At 46.9% G+C, this 23,677-nt stretch overlaps 1 protein-coding gene across 1 annotated transcript in view; it reads right to left on the bottom strand.

The window, feature by feature from the left end:
* Nucleotides 1-21,807, bottom strand: part of LOC123455519 — a 38,502-nt gene extending 16,695 nt beyond the window's left edge. Inside the window, exons 1-5 of the mRNA XM_045136349.1 lie at nt 21,628-21,807; nt 18,392-18,544; nt 15,987-16,135; nt 13,532-13,672; nt 13,090-13,235 (exon numbers count right to left, since the gene is read on the bottom strand). Of these exons, the coding sequence (XP_044992284.1) occupies nt 13,090-13,235; nt 13,532-13,672; nt 15,987-16,135; nt 18,392-18,544; nt 21,628-21,807 (769 nt within the window). The remainder of the gene's footprint in view (nt 1-13,089; nt 13,236-13,531; nt 13,673-15,986; nt 16,136-18,391; nt 18,545-21,627) is intronic.
* Nucleotides 21,808-23,677: the final 1,870 nt, after the last annotated feature.

Raw genomic sequence — 23,677 nt, 5'->3', positions numbered from 1 at the left:
GCTGGAGAAATGGCTTAGTGGTTAAGCACTTCACAGCCTAAGGACCCTTGTTCGAGGCTTGATTCCCCAGGTCCTACGTTAGCCAGATGCACAAGGGGGAGCAGGTGTCTGGAGTTCGTTTGCAATGGCTGGAGGCCCTGGCATGCCCATTTTCTCTCTCTCTATGTTACTCTCAAATAAATAAATAAAAATGAACAATAAATATATATATATATTTTTAAAAAGCAGTTTCTAGCCAGGCGTGGTGGCACACACCTTTAATCCCAGCACTTGGGAGGCAGAGGTAGAAGAATCACTGTGAGTTCAAGGCCACCCTGAGACTACAGGGTGAATTCCAGGTCAGGCTGGGAGTGTGACCCTACCTCCAAAAAAGCCCAAAGGATTGGAGAGATGGCTTAGTGGTTAAGGCACTTGCTTGCAAAGCCAAAGGACTTCAGTTCGATTCCCCAGGACCCACTAAGCCAGATCCACAGGGTGGCACATGCATCTGGAGTTCATTCACAGTGGCTGGAAGCCCTGGTGTGTCCATTCTCTCTCTCTCAGTCTCTTTCCCTCTCTCAAAATAAATAAAAATAAAATATTTTTTAAAAAGCAGGTTCTATTAAGGTTTCAGGGATCAGATGCCTAATTCTCACTGTCATGTCCCTCCTCAAAACTATCATAGCTGCTGGTTAGTTTTAATGCAAGAAGGCCCCCATGGGATTATGTATTTGAACACTTGGTTCCCAGCTGGTGATGCTGTTTGGGAGGCTGCGGAACCTTTGAGACTTGAAGCCTAGATGGTGAAAGCAGGTCACCAGGAGCAGGCCTTCAAGGCTATATATGTCTCTGGTTCCAGCCTGGCCTCTCTGCTTCCTGGCCCTTCTGCCATGTGACGAGCTCGCCACATGCTCCTGCCACCATATCTATATTCTCCACCATGACTGAATCTTTTCCAAAAGGGGGAGTCCAGATACACCTTCCTTAACTGACTTTTCAATGCCTTGCATCTTGTCATAGTGATGAGCAAAGTAAGGAACATGGCCTTGGCGACTTTGGCTTGGTGTTCATGACTTGGGTATGAGGGACCACTGGCCTCTGCAGTCATGTCTCCAGCGGCTCCCACATGGCTCCTCTGCAGTGAATGTCATGCTTCCTGATGTCAACCATTCCAGCACCCTTCTTACTCTGAGCTTTGTCTTGTGTGGGAACTCTAAGAATACCCTTTTGCTCATTAATACACTTCTCTGGGCTAGAGAGGTGACTTAGCAGTTAAGGCACTTGCCTGTGAAGCCTAAGGACCCATGTTCACCTCTTCAGATCCCACATAAGCCAGATGCTCAAGGTGATACAAGTGTGCAAGGTCACATATTTTTCTCCCTCCCTCTCTACCTCACACACATGAAAAAGAGGCCAGTCTGTTGGGCTTGACTCAAAAAAATTCAATACATTTCTCATTCCTTCCACTGAGAGCTCTGTGTGGGCCAGTACTCAAAGATCAGGTATGAATTTTCAGAGAACTATCATTCCTCCAAAACTTCCTCATCTCTCTCATTCTCTAACCTCATGGGAAACCACCAGAACAGGTGACTTCACATGCTGCGTGGGTGCCTGAACCTGTGGTATTTAACCACTATTGCTGCTCATGCTCGATGGGAGGTCTGGTGGGAGCTTCTCCTGTGGTGGAATTAAAAAAAAAAAAAAAACTTTTAAAAAATAAATCCTTTCCACTGGGTGTGATGGTACATGACTTTAATCCCAGCACTCAGGAGGCAGAGGTAGGAGGATTGCTGTGAGTTTGAGGCCACCCTGAGACTACAGAGTAAATTCCAGGTCAGCCTGGGCTAGAGTGAGACCCTACCTGACAAACAAAAACAAAAAGAAACAAAAAAGACCTTTCCGTGCAAATTCCCGTGGAATTCCCAGTTTTATGAACCAGAATATCAACTGCATTTGCTTGATCTGAGGACTCGAGAAAGCGTCAGGGTCATTCACACTTGGATTTTGGCACCTGTCTGTAGAGGTTTCCATTCCATTGTTCAGCCATCACCTCAGGATGAAACCACAAGTAAAATGATTTCAGGATTGTAAGTGGTAACTTCCTGTTTTCAAATTAATAAAGCTATTTTGAAGATTACATCTTGACTTTTGAACTTGGCCCTTGCATTCCTTAATGCCACTGGCATTTCGGAGGACTGTGGCTATGATATAAGCAATAATGTCTTATTAGGAGAAGTGAATTTGTCTGTTGGGTGGCTGGGTACTGTAGTAACGCTGTGATCCATCTCAGGCTTGTGGAAGGACCATCTCAGGTTGGGCTTTGCTCTGTACACGTCAAGTCATATACTGACCATCTTCATCCTAAGTCAGCTCTGGTGTGTATGTGGCTTCAGCTGCGAAAGGAAATAGGTCTAGGTGACAAGACATAGTCCTTGGTCCCCCCTCCCCCTGAGTCTTTCAGGAATTGGGGGGCCTTGAGGTGACAAGGAAGGACTGGTGGCTGAATGGGACTTGGGAAGATCATGTTGTGTAGATGGTTAGTCCTGATGACTGTTTGCTGACTCCCGGGCTGCACCGTCTTCTGTGTTGTGTGGTTACATCCCCTGACTGCCTGCTAACCAGCTCCGGGCTCCCATATCCCTGTGCTACAGAGCCTGAGTCTCAGAGCTGGGCCCAGATGAGCGTGGTTAAGATGGAGCAGCCCAGCAAAGTGGGTGCTTGACCTGAGGCTCCAGGGCACAGAGAGGCGAGTAGGAGCCCTACACTGCTCTCTCATTTCCCTCACTGAGTGCAATAAACAAATAGTCCAATATTTTCAAGTCCAAAAAGTGGCTTTCAAAGTGGATTCCCGGGACTAGCCTCAGCATCGCCTGGAAAACTGATGGAGGCAGACCACTGTTCGGTTCAGACTTGTAGCTTTACCACCCTGTGGGGTGACGCCCAAACTCTCAGGGGACCTCTAACCCCTTTCACTGAGCAGTGCTGGTCTAATGATACTTCCTGCTCAGTGGTGCACCCATATTCTGGGTCAAGCATCAACATGGAACTCCGTGCTCTTCTGTCCATTTGTAAATGGTCACCCAAGGTCAGGCTGTCAAGTTCCTGCAATCATCACTGTAAGTACTCTCAGGATTCCGAATGAGAGGGAAACTGTTGGGGTGGAGGGGTTGCAGGCTTCAGAATTGGGCTTTGACTCAGGATGGGTTACAGGGACAACTTTCCAAGAGGCAAGCCAAAAGCCTCTTGTCCACAAAGGGGTGTGCATAACAAGATCTTGGCTGTTTCCAATTAGGACCAAATGGAAACCATCTGGCCTCCTCAGTCATGGGGCTGGTGCAAACAGCTCATCACACCCTTTATTTTGTGGCAGGTAGAACCAAATTCTCTCCCCAATACCTTATGGCTCCCAAGTGCTTCTAAGCTTGCCTTGTAACCTCTGGAAATACAAACGCATGGTAGATTAACAGTTTTTTCTGTCGAGTTCAGGTTCGGGTTAACAGTTTCCATTATCTACTGGTCAAGTCCAAACTCCTAGTCGGGCTTGCAGGTCTCCTCACGTGACCCATTCTTCCAGAGAAGCCCAACTTCCTGCATCCTTTTGTTTTACCAAACTTGCAGGCATGTGGCTGGTATGGGTAAGGTCCTTTCCACACTTATGGTCTTCCTCTTCCAAGCCTTTCTTCTTCCCAAACTAGATCAGCTTGTTCACAAACCTTGTTTCCAAGCTCACCCCTGGGGCAGAATGCTCTGTAAGCCACCCACAGCCAGCGGAAAGACTGCATTCACAGCAGACACCAGAGCCAGGGCCTGATACGTTCTCCCACTTTGTCTTTTCTTTCCCCCTCTCTTGCCCTTTCTTTTCTCTTTTTCTTTCCCTGTGCCCCTTTTAGTAGATACCTATGTAGCTCAGGCTTGTCTTGAAGCCTCTGTGCAGCTGCAGATGACCTTGAACTGATTCTCCCGGCCGCACCGCCCCAGTGCTGGGAAGCCAGCACACCTGGCTTCACTTTACAGACCTAGACCACAAGCATTTGCAATTTTCTAATTCAGTGATATTTCACAATGGAGATACAAGGATAATTCAAGGGCAGGAAAAAAAGACCACACAAGAACAGATTAAGACTAAAGAAGAAAAAGCCCAAGGGGGTTAAAAATTCTACCAGAAGAGCTTGTTGCCCTTTCCACAAATGAACACAAAAACCCATGAAACGTTCTAACTCATAACAGCACACATTTAAGGTAGTCTGAGCAGAGCTTATGGGATGACTCCTGCCTCCCTCCTTGAGTTGTGATTTCTCAAAATTCATTGAAAAATCCCTGAGTTGATTATAGAGTAACCACAGGAGGCGGTCTCCAAGCTGCATCTACCAGGGGGTCCTGACCCGGCCTCCATCAGGACTCTGTTTTGGAATGCGGTCTATGCCCGTGACGAACCTCTGGTGTATGCGAAGTTCCTTTCGTTGGATTTATACGAGTTCCCAAGACACAGAGCCTTATGTCTCCATAGGACTGCGGATGCAGCTTTGGTTGTGCTTGGGGTCGTTATGTGATGAGAACACAGCCCACAAAAGGTCCCCAAAGGGAAAATTGAAACAACAGAATTACCTTTCTTCTTCTTTTTCTTCCCTAGAGTAGTTTTCACTCTTATAGCTTCAGACAGTTTTTCAACAGGGCTCAAAGTTGAGCTTTCTCTCTGGCTCACTGGTGTAAAGGAAGAGAGAGATGGCTTAAAGTGGAGCCCGTGGCAGGTCATGACAGTTTCTTTAAGAGGACAGATGTTAGCAGCCACACAGCCCTGCAGTTCCTTTCTAGCCCCAGGGGCAGGGAGAGAGAAAAGCTGGCAGGCGGGGTGGCATACTCAGTACTTTGTAACCTGCCCTGTGCCTTCCGGCAGCTCCTGACCCTAGCAGCTTGAGTCGCACCCACCTGCAGCAAGGCCTCACCTCTGCTCAGAGACCCGCCTCAAAGGTTAAACAAGCTGGGCGTGGTGGCGCGTGCCTTTGATCCAAGCACTTCTGTGAGGTCGAGGCCACCCTGAGATACATAATGAATTCCAGGTCAGCCTGGGCTAGAGCAAGACCCTACCTCAAAAAACCAAATAAACAAAGGTTATAAAAGGAAAGAATTTCCTTTGTCTTGAGAGCTTTTTGAGACTCTCCCATGCCAGCCAGAGTGGTTGGTACTAAAATCCATCTCAGGGTCTCTCCCTTCAAATGGGTTACAATCTTTACCAGAGTGGGTGTTTGGCATACTTTGGCACTTTTGTTGTTGTTGTTGTTGTTTTCAGATAGGGTCTCGCTCTAGCCCAAGCTGACCTGGAATTCACTATGTAGTCGCAGGGTGGCCTCGAACTTACAGCGAACCTCCTACCTCTGCTTCCTGAGTGCCAGGATTAAAGGCATGCGCCACACCGGGATGTTTTTTTTTTTAATTTTTTTGTTCATTTATTATTATTTGTTTATTTGAGAGTGACAGACATAGAGAGAAAGACAGATAGAGGGAGAGAGAGAGAATGGGCGCGCCAGGGCTTCCAGCCTCTGCAAACGAACTCCAGACGCATGCGCCCCCTTGTGCATCCGGCTAACGTGGGACCTGGGGAACCGAGCCTCGAACCGGGGTCCTTAGGCTTCACAGGCAAGCGCTTAACTGCTAAGCCATCGCTCCAGCCCAGGGATGTTTGTTTTTTTGAGGTAGTATCTCACTCTAGCCCAGGCTGACCTGGAATTCACTATGTGGTCTCGGGCTGGACTTGAACACATGGCGATCCTTCTACTTCTGCCTCCCTAGTGCTGGGACTAAAGGCCTGCACCACCACATGTGGCTACTTTGGCACTTTGATATTGGTTATTGTATTTTATATTTTCCTTGGGCAATGGCACCTCCCACTGGAGAGAATTAGCTTACCCACTGACAGAATCACTTCAGTCCTATTACTTTGGCATTTCTTTCCTTAAAGCCTAGAGGTCGTCAAAGCAGGGCCAAGTAGGGCTCCCAGAGCCATCCTGCCAGGCCCCTGCTAGCTGTCTCTTACATTCCACAGCTGCTTATAGACAGCAGTGGCTCCATGCCCCTGGGATTAGTAAGAGTCTAGCAGGGGCCTGGAGAGATGGCTTAGTGGTTAAGGCGCTGGTCTGCAAAGCCAAAGGACCTAGGTTTGATTCCCCAGGACCCATGTAAGCATGTATTTGATGAAAATAAATGCTGATGAGGATGTGGAGAAATAGTGTGGTGGTTTGATTCAGGTGTCCCCCATAAACTTAGGTGTTGTGAATGCTAATTCCCCAGCTGATGGATATTTGGGAATTAATGCCTCCTGGAGAGAGTGTATTATTGGGGGCAGGCTTATGGGCTTTATAGCCAGTTTCCCCATGCCAGTGTTTGGCACATCCTCCTGTTGCTGTGGTCCACCTTATGTTGGCCAGGGGGTGATGTCCACCCTCTGCTCATGCCATAGTTTTTCCCTGCCATCGTGGAGCTTCCCCTTGAGCCTGTAAGCCAAAATAAATTTCTTTTTCCCAGAAGCTCCTCTTGGTTGGGTGATTTCTATCAGCAATGCAAACCCGGACTGCAACAAATAGGAACCCTCATTCACTGTTGGTGGGAATGTAAGATGGTACAACCACTTTGGAAAGCAATATGGAGACTCCTAAAAAAGCTGACTATAGAGTTACCAACAGACCCAGTTATTCCCTTACTGGGCATTTACCCTAAAACCTTCAAGCCTCAGTCCAGAGAGATTTGCTCAACCATGTTTATAGTAGCTCAATTCGTATAGCTAAGAGCTGGAATCAATCCAAAAAGAATAATGGATAACTAAGATGTGGTATATCTACACAATGGAATTCTATACAGCAGTAAGAAAAATGACACAATGAAATTGGAAGAAAAATGGTTGAACCTGGAACAGATCATTCTCAGTGAACTTACCCAATCACAGAAAGATAATTGCTGCATAGTCTCACTCATCTATAGCTCTTAACTTGAATCAACCCAAGATACTGACATACCCAGAAAGCATCTCAAGGACTAGACAATCAGGTGGGTGGGGAGAGAGGGGAGTGTAAAGGAGGGGGTGGGGCACACAAAACTAGAGCCAAACGGCAATGGTACCATAAGATTCTTCATCCTAAAAAGCAGACCAAATGGTTGAACCTTCACCAGGCCCTTAGAGGGAACACCTGAACCACAAGGCACTAGAGAGAGTACAATGAAGACTGACCTCAATCTTCTATAGCCTCCCTCTCTCTCTCTTCTCTCTAACTCTTTTATATTAATTCTCTTTTTCTTCCTTTTCTTAGTGGGCACTGACCTGTAACTCCCAGTACCAGGAGGTGGCTATCATCCACAATGACCTTATCAGAGAGACCTACAAGGTTTCCTAAAAGAATGACAGATTTCTGTCAGAGTACTTGATGACCCACCAAAGGTTAGTGGTAAGACCCTACTGCTGAAGACACTGTATGCGGTTGACACATAACATGGAGTGACATGGCTAGAAGCTGGAAAAGAGTCAGTCCCCAGATAGTCAGTGTGTTTAGTGCCAGAAGGTGCTAATGGGTGACTGGGGGGGAAATGACCAATATCTGCCCAAGCAACTCATGGTTTAACCTACTTAACAGCAAATAACCTGTTGTGATGCTCACACAAGTGCAATAGTGGCGCACAGCCTTGGTGGGAAACCAACTGCTCTTGATTTGGCTAACTGATCCACTCAGTGGAACAGGACCCATAGCTGGAGCTGGGAAACATGTCAGAACCATATCCAAACATGAACCCACTCTTTATTATCAATCTACCACCAATTGTGGGCTACAAGAGGGCCTATACCTATTAAATTCTCTATTAAAACAAAAGGATTATCCCATTTATCTGGTGCTAACTTTATTCTCTGTTGGAGAATCTGCTTCTCTTTTTCAGGTAGATGCAGATCCTAAGGACAGAACCACCCCATCATACCTCAAAAGGGCCCCAGCTGAAACTAAGAATAATTGGTGAAACAATCAAGGGTGCTGTTTTCTTGGTGAACCTGGTCCCAGGACAAGAGTGAAGGAGATAGACACAGAGAACAATCAACTCCTACCAAATCAGATATCCAGAGACACAGAGACTCCCAAAACCTCATCACTGAAGCAGACCCAAAATGAATCCAACATGGTTCAGGGAAATTTTGCAGAAGAGCGGGCAGAAAGAATGTCAGAGACAAATGTTGGGTCATGATATGCAGAGATATTTCCTCCTACCCATAACTGTGGGCTAACTCCACAATGCATCACCCATATACCTCAACAAGGAGGGACCAAGGGGAAGTGGAAGGACATGGAGGAGGCAAACAATGGTAACAACTTGACTGTATTCACTGAGTACAAAACTAATTAATAAAAAACAAAAAGAGTATTTGAGAGCCAGGCATGGTGGTGCATGCCATTAATCCCAGCACTCAGGAGGCAGAGGTAGGAGGATTTTTGTGAGTTTGAGGCCACCCTAAGAAATGCATGTATGAAACCTGAACTCCTAGCACCACAAAAAAATTTAGTAAATTTTAAAAAATAAAAATACTATCATTCTGGAATTGTTCCAGGGTCTTCTTTTCATTTGCTGGGACCAAACACCCAACCAGAATCTGCTCATGAGAGAAAAGGATTTATTTCAGCTTACAGTCTTGAGGGAAAGCTTCATCATGGTGGGGGACAAATGAAAGCAGCAGACAGCAAGGCGGGCATCACATCTCCACAGCAGCAGGAAGGAAGCAGTCTGAGGACTTAGCTTGGAGCTGGCCTGTATTATCCCAAAGCCTGACCTCAGTGACACACCCCCTCCAGCAAGGCTCCACCTTCCAAAGGCCCCACCACTCTCTCAAATTGCCAGCAGCCGGGGACCAAGTCTGAGGCTTAATCATAAACACATGAGGCTATGGGGACATTTTACATTCAAACCAGCACCTGATGCATTAGGAGTTGGACCAATGTAGAATCTGAGCCTCTCTGTTACCTCCCTGCTTCTACTGACTGTAGTCTCGCTTGGGTAGACACTTCTTGCCTTAGAAGAGCAGCCTTCCCAGCAGGTGTGCTCTGCGCAGCTCGGGGGCCCTTTCTCCACTAGCTTGGAGTCACACCTCCACACCTTTCCGGCTCCCTTCATCCTCTGTGTCTTCCCGGCGCACTGCCTGCCGCAGACACAGAGGCCTTGGTGAGGCCTGTGCGTGCTGTTTGTTTGCTTCCCCACTCACCACAGGCCTCCTCTCCTCCCTCATCTGCTGGGTCTGCTCCGTTTTGGTTTCTTCCTGGCAGGCACTCACCCCTATGTTGAAACCCCATCATTCTTTCCTATGCTGCCATATCTCATCTACTTTTCTTTCTTTGTTTTTCTGAGGTAAGGTCTCACTCTAGCTCAGGCTGACCTGGAATTCACTATGGAGTCTCAGGGTGGCCTTGAACTCACGGCGATCCTCCTACCTCTGCCGCCCCAGTGCTGGGATTAAAGGCATGCGCCACCACGCCCGGTGACTTTTTCTTTTTCTACAAAATTGTCACTTTCTAACAAATTATAGCATGTATTTATTTATTTCACCTTTTAAAAGTTGCCTGACGTTGCCCCCCACACCTACACACATACCCATGCACAAGCATGCCGTGTCCCTAGCTCCCTCATCCAGGGCAGAGCTCTTTGTTTTCTGAACTAACATATTCCTAGCACCAGAAGAGACTTCTGCACCTACCAGGGAACACACGTGTATATGAACACATGTCCATACAGTAAAAAATGAGGGCATATGATTATTGACATCACATTTGTATGTTGTACCAAGTAACTAAGAAAACAAACTTGTCCATTGGAGGCACTGGGACCCCTGTGTGGTGTGAAATTGGATGCTACGGTGTCTGAGTGCAGAAACGGGAGGGCAGGAGGGAGGCCTGGACGCTGCTCACAGAACAGGAGAGAACATGGAATACGTTAGAGCATTCTTTTCAATAGATCAAGTCTAAACTCCAAGCAACACGATAGCATCATTCATTACAGCTCTGCAATAGAAACACTGACATTATTCCTCCTTCTCTTTTTTCTTTTTCTGTTGTCTTTTTGGTGTGTGGGTGGGTGGGGGAGCCCTTCCTTTCCTTTTTTCTTTCTTTTCTTAAAATTTTTATTTTTGGTTTTTCAAGGTAGGGTCTCGCTCTAGTCCAGGCTGAGCTGGAATTCACTATGTAGTCTCAGGGTGGCCTCAAACTCACAGTGATCCTCCTACCTCTGCCTCCCAAGTGCCGGTATTAAAGGTGTGCGCCACCACGTCTGGCTCCTTTTTTCTTAAAATTTTTAAAATATATTTTGTTTATTTATTTGAGAGAGAGAGAGAAAATGGGCACGTTAGGGCCTCCAGCCACTGCAAATGAATTCCAGATGCATGCACCCCCCCTTGTGCATCTGCCTAACGTGGGTCCTGTAGAGTCAAACAGGGATCCTCTGGCTTTGCAGGCAAATGTCTTAACTGCTAAGCCAACTCTCCAGCTCCCCTTTTTTAAAATATTTTTTAAATTTTTTAATTTATTTTAATTTATTTGGGGAAGATAGAGAAAAAGAGGCATATATAGAGAGAGACAATGGACATGCCAGGGCCTCCAGCCATTGCAAATGAACTCCAGACACATGTGCCACTTTGTGCATCTGGCTTATGGGGACACTGGAGAATCAGAACTGGGTCCTTAGGCTTCCCAGGTTAAGGGCTTTAACTGTTAAGGCATGTCTCCAGCCCTAAAAAGTATTTTGTATATGTGTGTGGTATGTGTGGCTTGTGCATGTCTGTGCAGATGCACGTGAGCCTTGAGTGCACGCATGCAGAGGCCACAGAGAGCAGTGGGCATCTGAGTCGTTTGCTTGAGAATGAGGGTCTCACCGAAACCGGAGCTGCCAGTGGTCAAGAACAGCTGACCAACGAGCCCAGTAATTCCCAGGTCTCCACCCTGACAGGACAGAGGGAGAAAAGTAACTAATACATACATAAAAGGCTTGGCTGTCCTGCCTCTTCCCATCTGCCTCCTCTCTGGGTTGGTCACTGCCTCCCTATGAATCATAGGATTCTGGCACAATGCTCTGTCCTCCAGACAAGATGGGAACGTGACACGCCCTGGTCAATCATAGCTCACCATGACCTGGGCCATAGGGATTGGTGCCAAATACAGATAATGACCCAAAGAGGACTCTGTGGGATTTGACACATAGTCACAGGAAGAAAGCAGCCCACACCTTCTCATTCGTCACAAGTCACAGGAACAGATCCCTGGGGCTGCAGCCGGGCATATTGAATGTCTCCTCAGGTTCTGAGAAAGCCTGGCTGCCTGAGAGAGGGGGTTAATCCTGCTACGTGGTGTCAGCCCTCAAACTCAGCCCTCTCTGTAGACATGTGCATGGATAGTCGAAGTTGGGGGTCATCAATCAACTTGCTTTATGCTTTTATCCTGTCCAAGCTGCGTTTACTCTTAATCTCGTGAGCTTGAATAACAGTGAGGAGTATTCGCTTCCTGATGTTGTAACAAATGACCACACAATGAATGGTTTAAAAAAAATACAGATGAAGGGGCTGGAGAGATGGCTTAGCCGTTAAGGCGCATGCCTGTGAAGCCCAAGGACCCAGGTTCGATTCTCCAGGTTCCACATAAGCCAGATGCACATGGTGGCACATGCATCTGGAGTTCGTTTTCAGTGGCTAGAAGCCCTGGCATATGCATTCTCTCTCTCTGTCTCTCTCCCTCTCTCTGTATCTAATAAATAAATACATAAAAATAAAATCTTTAGCCAGGTGTGGTGGCACACACCTTTAATCCCAGCACTCGGGAGGCAGAGGTAGGAGGATTGCCGTGAGTTCGAGGCCACCCTGAGACTACATAGTGAATTCCAGGTCAGCCAGAACCAAAGTGAGACCCTACCTCGAAAAACCAAAACAAAACAAAAAAAAACCCAAAAACAAAAACAAAAAACCCCAAAATTCTTTTAAAAAAATGGGTCCAGGTGTGGTGGTGCACGCCTTTAATCCCAGCAGTTGGGAGGCAGAGGTAGAATTACGGCGAGTTCAAGGCCACCCTGAGACTACATAGTGAATTCCAGGTCAGTCTAAGGAAGAGTGAGACCCTACCTTGAAAAACCCAGAAAACAACAACAACAGAAACAAATGGGGGGCACTTGGGAGGGTGATGTAAGACGATCACTGTGAGTCTGAGGCCAGCCTGGGTTACAGAGTGACTATTCAGCACAGCCTTGGCTAGAGTGAGACCCTGCCTCAAAATAAATAAATAAGTAAATAATTTAAATAAAGAAATAAAAGTTTCTGTAATTCCAGCACTCAGGAGACAGAGGCAGAAGGCTGCAAAGTGACATTCTGTTTAAAAAAAAAAAAAAAAGAAAAGAGAATTAAAACAGTTCCAGAAGTCAGACGTGTGAAATGAGTCCCTTTGGACGCCCTGGGAAAGGTTTCCTTGCCATTCCCAGCTCCTAGCGGCCACCGACACTCCCTGCTTGGCCCTTGCTCATCACTCCAAGTCACTTCTTGTCTCTGCCTCCAGACCTCCTGCCTGCTGCTTAGAAAGGTCCTTGTGGTCACGCCTGACTCTTCCTGCTAATCCAGGACGACCGCCACACCTCCCACTCCTGGCCTCAGTCACATCTGCCATCCATTCAAGAAGTGTATTCACAGGTTCTGAAGGTCAGGGCAAGGACACCTTTGGAAGCCATCCTTCTGCTTCCCCCTCATACCGAGGGAAGAAGGACCCCCATCAATCACTGAAAAGGTCCTCTATGGGCTGGAGCTGTGGCTTAGCAGTTAATGCATTTCTCTGCGAAGCCTAAGGACCCATTTTTGCCTTCCCAGATCCCACATAAGCCAGACACACAAGGTGACGCACGCACAAGGCTGTACATGAGGAAAGGGAACACATGCATCTGGAGTTCGATTACAGTGGCTGGAGGCCCTGGCACACCAATTCTCTCTCTCTCATCAAAAAAGGCCAGTCTGTTGGGTTTGCTTCAAAAAGTAAAAAATAAAGGTCCTTTAGTTGCAAAAATGGCTTCCTCCTTCAGGAGCCAACAGGAGCGTAGGGCTCCCTGGAAGTGGTTCCCAGTGCTTACCGGGCGGCACTTGAGGGGGATTTCCATTGTGTGGCGAGGCCCTGGGGGGCGGATGGCTTCCCTGCAGCTCCGCATACTCTGCCATGGGTCTGAGGAGAGCCAGAGCCCCGGAACATTGCAGGTAATTGCCGTCAAGTCTCAGCTCGCTGCGGGCAGAGGGTGAAAGACATTGTTCAATGGTTATTAGGCCCATTTCTTCAAGGTCAGATTTAATGTCTTCATCTGATACATAATATGCCTAGTCATAAAATAGTCAGTAATTAGAGGAAGAACAGAGGGCCAAAACCACACATTTGGCACGACACCCTCAATTCTCAAACTTATCTAACGAATCTTTCTCTTATGGTTAAGGAAAGATACACAAAATGGCTATCATAATGGGCTGTGTGACTTCAGATGAAACAGGGGAGCATGTGGTATGTATGTGGGGGGGGGCTCTCACCAAATAGCGCACTGGCTGATAACCACGCCCAGCCTTGACCCACACCAAGGCCCCAGCCCACAGTAACACAGACTGAGGACTTGAAGCCGTTGGCTCTTCTCCAGGCTTGAGAAAAGTCTTTCGATTTCTTCATTTCCAAATCTAAAATGAAATGACAGGAACAACTGAGTGACTTTTAAAATCTGTACCATACCTTTAATCCTGAGACTACATAGTGAATTCCAGGTCAGCCTAAGCTATAATGAGACCCTACCTTGAAAAAAGTTGGGAGGGGGTGGAGGGATGGCTTAGTGGTTAAGGTATTTGCCTGCAAAGCCAAAGGACCCAGGTTCGATTCCCCAGGACCCATGTTAGCCAGATACACAAGGGGGTGTATGTGTCTGGAGTTCGCTTGCAGTGGCTGGAGGCCCTGGTGTGCCCATTCTCTCTCTCCCTCTTTCTCTGTCAAATAAATAAATAAATAAATAAAAATAAAATACTTGGGCTGGAGAGATGGCTTAGTGGTTAAGTGCTTGCCTATGAAGCCTAAGGACCCTGGTTTGAGGCTCGGTTCCCCAGGTCCCACGTTAGCCAGATGCACAAGGGGGCGCACACATCTGGAGTTCATTTGCAGAGGCTGGAAGCCCTGGTGCTCCCATTCTCTCTCTCTCCCTCTATCTGTCTTTCTCTCTCTGTCTGTCGCTCTCAAATAAATAAATTAATTAATTAAAAAATAAAAAATAAAATACTTAAAAAAAATTAAAATCTGTACCACAGACTGTACCACTAACTTCAAAGTCCTTCCCAGAGCAGTTAAAAGCTAGTCTCTATGGAAGAGCAAAGGGTTGGCCTCCTGGGGGATGCCCAGTGTGGAGAGAAGGGAACCCAAAGTCAGCCTTCTGGACAAAGTGAGCCAAGGATGGTTTGAAATGCCACTTCAGGGAGCCGATGGAGAGCAAGCTCTGAACTTAAGCTTAGCACAAAAGAGCTGGGTGTGAGCTGGGCGTGGTGGTACAGGCCTTTGACCCCTGCACTTGGGAGATAGAGGTATGAGGATCACCATGAGTTCAAGGCCACCCTGTGAGATCCAGGTCAGCCTGAGCTAGAGTGGGACCTTACCTCAAAAATCAAAAAAAGCCAGGGGTGGTGGTACATCCCTTTAATCCTAGCACTCAGGAGGCAGAGGTAGGATTGCTGTGTGTTCAAAGCCAGCCTGAGACTACATAATGCGTTCCAGGTCAGCCTGAGCTCGAATGAAACCCTATCTTGAAAAAAAGGGGGAAAAAAAGAGCCATGCATGTCGGGACAGCTGGCAGGGGTGGAGACATCTGGGAAAACCTCAGCAGTAGTAGAATTCATTAGGAAGCCCCTTTAAAAAAAAAAAAGAAAGAAGTTTAATTTATTTATTTGAGAGAGAGAGAGAAAGAGAATGAATAAATGAATTGGCATCTGGCTTTACGTGGGTACTGGGGAATTGAACCAGGGTCCTTTAGCTTTGCCAGCAAGTACCTTAACCACTAAGCCAGCTCTCCAGCCTAGGAAGGCCTTTTAAGGTATACCAGAGCTGGTTCAGGCCCTACTTGTCATCCCACCTGCCATGCCTTGGCACCCTCACTTTGAACTACAATCTTTAGTTTGAAAGAAAGTCATGTGCAACCTCCCCAGCCTCTGGTCGGATTGGCGACATTTATAGGTCAAGAAACTAAGGTTCAGTGAGGTAAAGGGATACCTTCAAGATATTTGGGGCCAGGCATGGTGGTACACGACTTTAATCCCAGCACTCGGGAGGCAGAGGTAGGAGGATTGCCATGAGTTCGAGGCCACCCTGAGACTCTATAGTGAATTTCAGGTCAGCCTGGGCTAGAGTGAGACCCTACCTCAAAAAACCAAAAAAAAAAAAAAAAAAAAAAAAAAAAAATTTGGAATGTCATGGCTTAAATATTTAGAATATTAATGGTAAGCTGACAGATACAAATAACCTTTTCGGTTTTTGTTTTGTTTCAAGGTAGGGTCTCACCCTAGCCCAGGCTGACCTGAACTCACTCACTCTGTAGCCTCCAACTGGCCTCGAACTCACAGCGATCTTCCTATCTCTGCCTCCCCAGTGCTGGGATTGAAGATGTGTGTGCTGCCATGCCCGGCTCAGAAATCAACATTTTAAAAATTTTGAAATTTTATTTTGTTTGTGCAAGGCCGACTGCAAATGAGCACGAGACTTGTCACCAGGGGAGCTGTGGTGTCCGTCTTCTGTATGTCAGATGGACACCACTTGTGACATCCTGACTTTGTGCCTTGCACTCTGTACAAGCAAGAGCTTGTTTGTTTTCCAACATCCCAAAGTCTCCCTTGGACACCAGCCTTGCCTTCTATGTGTGTCTATCTTCCTCAGTGCTGGGACATGGCCCTCTCCTGCCCTTGCCTTCCCAGCCATTGGCGCCAGGGGCCTGGCCTGCCAGGGCTCTCCTGTTAACCTTACTTGCAATAATCGAGGACCAGGGAACGCAGACTGCTGAACTGCAGAGCCTTCCCAAGGCGCCCCAGGGACCACAGATCCATCTTGCAGTCGACGATTTCCACAGTGGCAAACGGGCAGGTGAGTTTTCCCCTCAGCTCCAGAAGCGAGGCCTAAGAAGACAATGTTGAGGATTGCTTCCATCAGGATGGCACGTGTCCTCTGGGCCGTCCTATATTATGTCAATGATCTCAATGACTTCAGTGTCTTTGCCTCTAAGGTAATCTTCTACAAGGATAGGTAGTGCGAAAAGAAAAGGAAAGAAAAGATTCATTGAAAAAAACGGGGAACGAAAAGCTTTATGATGAACTGAGATATGCTGCAGGCTACGATTTGGACTGCTGCTGTGGGCTGATGAGCTCTCTCCCATTCTGGCTGGAAGCCCTATCTCCGTTATGTCAGGAGCTGGCTGGGATTTGGAGATTGAGTAGTTAAAGTGGTGAATAAGGGGGGCTGGAGTGATAGCTTAGCAGTTAAGGTGTTTGCCTGTAAAGCCAAAGGATCCCGGTTTGATTCTCCAGGACTGACATAAGCCAGGTGCACAAGGGGGTGCATGCACCTGGAGCTCGTTTACAGTGGCTGGAGGCCCTGGTGCTCCCTCTTTCTCTCTATCAAATAAATAAATAATTTTTAAAAAGTGGTGAGTAAGTTAGCAAAAAAAAAAAAAAAGAGGTAAGTTTAATTAGGTCATGGGAATAACCTGAAATGACCTTATGAGAGAAGGCCTTATGAGAGAAGGAAATTTGGTGTCTAACGCAGAGACCACGTGAAGACACAGGAAGTAGACAGCCATTTGCAAGCCAAGGAGCAAGGCTCAGAATGCCTGCCAGCACCAGGCCAGACTCAGCCTCCAGAAGTAGGAGAAAGAACTCCCTATTTAAGCCACCCAGCCTATGACGCTCACGACAGCCCTGGTACACTGTTAGATGCTGGTTTTTTGTTTTGTTTTGGTTTTTTGAGGTAGGGTCTCACTCTAGCATACTCTGTATTTCCAGGCTGGCCTCAAATTCACAGTGATCCTCCTACTTCTGTCTCTCAGGTGCTGGTATTACAGGAGCGCTCCACCATCCCAGGCTTGGATGCTGATTTTTAATTAAATATTGTACCAATTATTTTAATTAAGAGCATGTCAATCTTGTGGCCATGCTGTTTTTCATAGATAGCCATGGTTATGACATCTCGTTAGCATTAAATAAAGATGACAATGGGTGCCACTCAGTGCTGGACAGGGTCAGGACTGGACTATGGGATTCAGCTCCCGCTAATGAAGCCCTGGATGGGGCTGCGAGTGAGCCCTGCCACCTCCGCAGCTTCTGAGTAAGGAAGGGGCCACAGAGAGGCCTTTTGTTTTGGTAGCAACCAAGGATACCAGCAACGGTTAAATCATTGCCTCATGAAAGGAAAGGACACTTAAAGTCGTGAGTCACCGGGACATCAGGAAGGCCACCTGTCAGCAAGTAGAGCCAGCACCACCAGAGCGCTCCTTCAGCTCCCAGTTGCAGCCTACAAGGGGCTTGCGTGGTACTTGCTAGATTAACTTTTTTTTTTTTAATTTTTATTAACATTTTCCATGATTACAAAATATATCCCATGGTAATTTCCTCCCTCCCTACCCCCACACTTTTCCATTTGAAATTCCATTCTCCATCATATTGCCTCCCCATTACAATCATTGTAATTACATATATACAATATCAACCTATTAGGTCATGGGAATAACCTGAAACGACCTTATGAGAGAAGGCCTTATGAGAGAAGGAAATTTGGTGTCTAACGCCTTCCTTCTCTTTCCTTTCTCTTCCCTTTAACTTTTTTTTTTTTTTTTGAGGTAAGGTCTCACCCTAGTTCAGGCTGACCTGGAATTCACTATGTAGTCTCAGGGTGGCCTCGAACTCTTGGCGATCCTCTTACCTCTGCCTCCCAAGTGCTGGGATTAAAGGTGTGCACCACCACACCCAGCAGATTAACATCTTTTAAAGGTGATGACATATTGGACAGATCTAGGATTCCAAGTTACTCCTTGGCTGAGGATGAAACAGGCACATGCAGCCTTCACTGTAGGTCTCATGCTGAGACCTTGGTGGTGAGAGATGCCAGCCTGAGCTCTGGGCTGGAGCTGTCCAGCTGTGACTCTGACAGAGGATCCAAGGTGGCATGTCAGTGCCTAGGTTGGCACAGGTCTGTGCTAAACAGGCTCCTGACCAGGTCCTAAAGCTCCCAAGTGGAGGTCTGTGATGTCACTCCCTGGGCACCAGCACTGCCATTGGCAAGACCATAGCCATCCAAGAGAGATGGCTCAATAGCCAAACACACTTCAACTGGAGTAGTGTTAAACACTTATTTTTTATTTTCTTACAACCACAACTCACGAGTCTGGCAATCTCTGCGTTGCTCAGCTGAAGACCCCAGATGCAGATCTTCTTCCCCAGCATGTAATGCTCATCTTGGATTGCTGTTAGCAAAGGTTCCAAGGAAATGGGTCGGGCACTTGGTGAGAAGTCATCAGGTTTTATAAGTGTAAACTGGAGTGGAAAAGAAAAAATAAGATAGGTAGTGTGGTGGTTTGAATCAGATGTCCCCCATAGACTCTTGTGTTTTGAATGTATGGTCCCCAACTGGTAGCAGTTTGGGAGGTGGAGCCTTGCTGGAGGAGGTGTGCTGCTGGGGGTGGGCTTAGGGGTGTTCTAACCAGCTCCCTCTTGTGAGAGTTCTAGCTCACTCTTGCTGCTTTCTGCCAGCTGCTGTGGCAAGATGTGATGTCTAGCTTCTGCTCTACATTCTTTCCCTGCCATGGTGAAACCTCCCCTTTGAGACTGAAGCCAAAATGAACCCTTTTCTCCCATCAGCTGCTGTTGGTAGGATGGTTTTTTCCCAGCAACAAGAAGGTAACTACAACAGGGGAACATGCATCTAAATGTGTGGAAAGAAATGTTGTCAGACAATACTGGATAAACATTTGAGAACACAACTGGATGAACATTTGGGATGGTTATTAACTGTAGAATAAGTGTGTGTTGGGGTTGGTGATCCAGTAAAAGATGATGAAGTTCCCTCCATGAATAATAATTGTCCCACAAGACTTTTAGTGATATTTGCAATCAAAATAGAAACTCGCCTAGACCAGCCATCCACTTAAACAGTCCTTACAGCTGCATGGACACACAGATGCATACTGGGTGAAGGTGTTACTTGTAATTCTGATAATGATCATGATTTTAACAGGTTTGGAAAATGTTCCTGAAGGGATTAATATATATATATATATATATATATATATATATATATATATATATATATATATATTTTTTTTTAGTTTTGTTTTCCAAGGTAGGGTTTTGCTCTAACCCAGGCTGACCTGAAATTTACTATGTAGTCTCAGGGTGGCCTCGAACTCACAGCCATCCTCCTACCTCAACCTCAGTGCTGGGATTAAAGGCATGTGCCACCATGTCTGGCTTGAAGGGACTAATTTGAATGAGATTTATAATTAAGCAGTGGAGGGTAATTATAAGAACTACAGTAAAAAAATTAATTAGGCTGGGGAAGTGGCCTAGCGGTTAAGGTGTTTACCTGTGAAGCCTAAGGACCCCGGTTTGATTCCCCAGGACCCATGTAAGCAAGATGCACAACAGGGCGCATGCGTCTGGAGTTTGTTTGCAGTGGCTGGAGGCCCTGGCATGCCCAATCTCTCTTTCTCTCCCTCCCTCTCCCATATGAATAAAGAAATAAAATATAAAAAATTAATTAGCAATTATTTTACCACAAGAAAGGAAAGCTATAGAAAGCTGGAAGATGTGTGTTGCTACCTAGGGAAGGAACTGCAAAAAGGAGGGACTAGCTGACATGGTGATGCGTGCTTTTAATCTCAGCACTCAAGAGGCTGAGGTGGGAGGATCACTGTGAGTTCAAGACCAGCCTGTAGCAGGGAGTAAGTTGCAGGCCTGGATTAGAGTGAGCCCCTGCTTCAAAGCAACAATTTAAGGGCCGGAGAGATGACTCAGGAGTTAAAAGTACTCGCTCACAAAGCCCAATGGCCCAGGTTTGATTCCCCAGTACCCATATAAAGCAGGTGCACAAAGTGGTGCATGTGTCTGGAGTTTGTTTGCAGTGGCAGGAGACCCTGGTGCTCCCATACTAATTCTCTGCTTTTTTCTCTCTCTCTCAAGTAAATTTTTAAAAATTAACAAAATAAAATAACACTTAAAAAAAGAGAAGGAGGGCTGGAGAGATGGCTTAGCGGTTAAGCGCTTGCCTGTGAAGCCAAAGGACCCTGGTTCAAGACTCGATTCTCCAGGACCCACATTAGCCAGATGCACAAGGGGGCGCACGCGTCTGGAGTTCGTTTGCAGTGGCTGGAGGCCCTGGCGCGCCCATTCTCTCTGTTTCTCTGCCTCTTCCTCTCACTGTCTGTCGCTCTCAAATAAAAAATAAATAAATAAAATAAAAAAAAGAGAAGGAACTAGACAGCTGGGAGGATGGCTCAGCAGGTAAGAGTGCTTGCTGGGAACTGTCAAGTTTTATTCCCCAGAACCCATGTGGCCACACACGTCTGTAACCCCAGTCTGTGGTGGCATGTAGTGAGAGAATCACTGAGACTTGCTGGCTGACAGCAGCCCCGGGCTGCAGGAGAGACCCCATCTCAAGGCAGTGTGAGGATAGTTGAGAAGAGGGCACGCAGCACATTCTCCTGTGGCCTCTGCACGAATTTGCATGGAGATGCCTGCATCTGCACACACGCACACAGAAGCATATACCGCTCATGGCGCGCGCACACACACGTGCACACACGCAGACACACATACGTGAGCAAAAAATGTGAGGGGTTAGCAGAGCGCGTGGGGACAAAGGACAGAGGGCAGATGAGGCGGGAGGGAGGCAGCTGCGGGAGGCAGGAGGCCCGAGGAAAGGGATGGTTGGAGAGGAAATGGGGGGATGTTTTGTGTGAGGTCCAGTGGCTCATCGCCCCACCCACAGCGCACGTTCAGGAAACATGAGGCACAGTGGGCTTCGAGTCATGATCTTCAAAGGCCCCACTTCCAGTAATTTTGTTTAGTTGGGTGTCTTCTTTGGTACGGCATTCTAGGCAATCAGCTGTCTGGGCTGGGGTTGAGAAGTTGCGAGTCTGGCCCAGTTGTTTTGGGGGCGTTAGGCTCCCCCTTCTGGTGCACCCGGTGCCTCCTTCTCTGGAGTTGCCCACGTCCTCCCCTGCCGACCCCCCCCCCTCCCCACACACCTCAAGTCAAGCCCTAGATTTAAGCTCAGAAAAGAGTTGATACAGATTCTCTTTTTCTCTCGAAAACCAGAGCTTTCAGAATCAGGATTTTTCTGGGTGGTGTCATCCAAGGAGCTAGATCTCAAGAGCTGGAGAGGGAATCTGACTTAAGGGGACACGTCGGGGGGGGCCAAGGGAGGAAGGGGAGGAGGGCCTGTGGTCATCCCAGGTGAGAAGTGAGGCGGGGCCAGGCTGGCCTGCTGGCTGGCACAAGGGGTCCCGGGGCAGAGAGAGGAGAGGGATGGGGGGTGCCCAGTGAGCAAAGCCGCGAGCTTCAAACGAGGCGAGCAGGAGCGAAGCGAGGGGAGCGAGGGAGGGAGGCGCGCCACTCACCCCGCGGAGAGCCCGCGCGCCCTCGATGCTGCCCTGCAGGTCCCGCCTGATGGCAGGACTCACCGAAGCCTGAAACCGCGCGCAGTGCTTCTCGTAGGTTCTCAGAAACTTTTGAAGAATAGGAACAATGGGCAGGGAAGCCCCTTTGGTTTGTTCTTTTCTTTCCTTTGGTTTTGGCATTTTTTTTTATAGTGTTAGCCTCCTCTTGGTTTCTGGAAACAGTAACACAGATGTCTTTATACATGCCTTTCCCATGAAGTATGGACACATTTTTTTTTCAAACATGATTTTAAATTTTTTTGTTTATTTTTACTTATTTATTTGAGAGTGACAGACAGAGAGACAAAGAGGTAGAGAGAGAGAGAGAGAGAGAGAGAGAGAGAGAGAGAGAGAGAGAGAGAGAGAATGGGTGCTCCAGGGCCTGCAGCCACTGCAAACGAACTCCAGGTGCATGCACCCCCTTGTGCATCTGGCTTCACAGGCAAGCGCTTAACCACTAAGCCATCTCTCCAGCCCTGGACACATATTTCTGCACACCCTTCTCTGAAATGGTAAAGTGCTTCATTTATCTTACATGGGATTAGGGAGTCAAGTTAGGATAGTAAAAATAATTCACCAATTTCCATATTTATGGGTTCAGGTTCTTAAAAAATTTTTAAAGATACCAATTCTTTTTTTATTAATTTTTTTGTTTACTTTTATTTATTTATTTGAAAGCAACAGAGAGAGAAAGAGGGAGAGAGAGAGAGACAGAATGGGCGTTCCAGGGCCTCCAGCCACTGCAAATGAACTCCAGACGCTTGCACCACCTAGTGGTCATGTGTGACTTTGTGCTTGCCTCACCTTTGTTGTCTGGCTCACATGGGATCTGGAGAGTCCAACATGGGTCCTTAGGCATCACAAGCAAGTGCCTTAACTGCTAAGCCGTCTCTCCAGCCCTATATAATTTTTTAAAAGGGAGGATTAGACAGTTGGAAAGATGGCTCAGCAGCTAACCGTGTTCACTGGAGACTGTCAGGTTTTATTTCCCAGAACCCATGTGGCCACACATATCTGTAATCCTAGTGGCATGTAGTGGGAAGAGACCAGAGAATTACTGGGGCTTGCTGAACGACAGCACGTGAATCTGCATACACACAGGTATACACCTGACACACACACACACACACACACACACACACACACGAGAAAACAAAAGGAAGGAACTAGATAGGGAAAGAGGCTAGAGGGCAGCTGAGGAGGGAGATGCAGTTGAGGGAGGTTGAGGTTCTTATAAAATGGGGCCAGTAGCCACAGACCCCTTTCTATGGGGATGCAATTAATAATAACATCAGGTAATAAATATTACCAAGACATGCTAATTTTAAATGACATTGTTCTTTTCATATTTCTTGCCAAGATTTACATATGTGGTTATATATGTGGACTTTGGGATGGAGATATAGTTTAGTGGTAAAAGGTTTGTCTAGCATGCACGAGGTACTGGGTTCAGCACCTAGTACTGCAAAAAAAAAAATTAAATTAAAAAGTGGACTTTATATATGGATCTGGAGTTTAATCTTTTTTTTGATTTTAGAGTGCACCAGGGCCTCAGCAACTATAATCGAACTCCAGCCACTTGCATCACCTAGTGGTCATATGAAACCTTGAACTTTCCTCACAGTTGTGTGTCTGGCTAACTGGGATCTGGAGAGCAGAACATGGGTCCTTGCAAGCAAGCACCTTAACCACTAAGCCATCTCTCCAGCCCTGGAGTTAAATCTTATCTCTACCACTTGACCCACTGGGTGGTTTTAGATGAGTTATGAAGTTATCTGTATAATGGACTCTGCTTGTTTTAGAAGTGAAGTGGGGTCATTTATAAAGTGCTTTGCACAGTGCCTTGCACATGGTGGAAGCAATTGGTCAGCCTTAATATTGATGTTACTATTGTGGCCATAGAAAGCCATTTAATTAGTACTGATTTTGTCTCTTAAATTACCCAGTCTTGTAGGGTTTCTTTATATGATGGGTTAAGGTAATGGTGGGTTTTGGAAGAAATTATTGGAAT

This window comes from Jaculus jaculus, chromosome 17 (genome assembly GCF_020740685.1).
Source record: "Jaculus jaculus isolate mJacJac1 chromosome 17, mJacJac1.mat.Y.cur, whole genome shotgun sequence".
Lineage (NCBI taxonomy): Eukaryota > Metazoa > Chordata > Mammalia > Rodentia > Dipodidae > Jaculus > Jaculus jaculus.
This window is presented reverse-complemented; position numbering and strand designations above follow the sequence as displayed.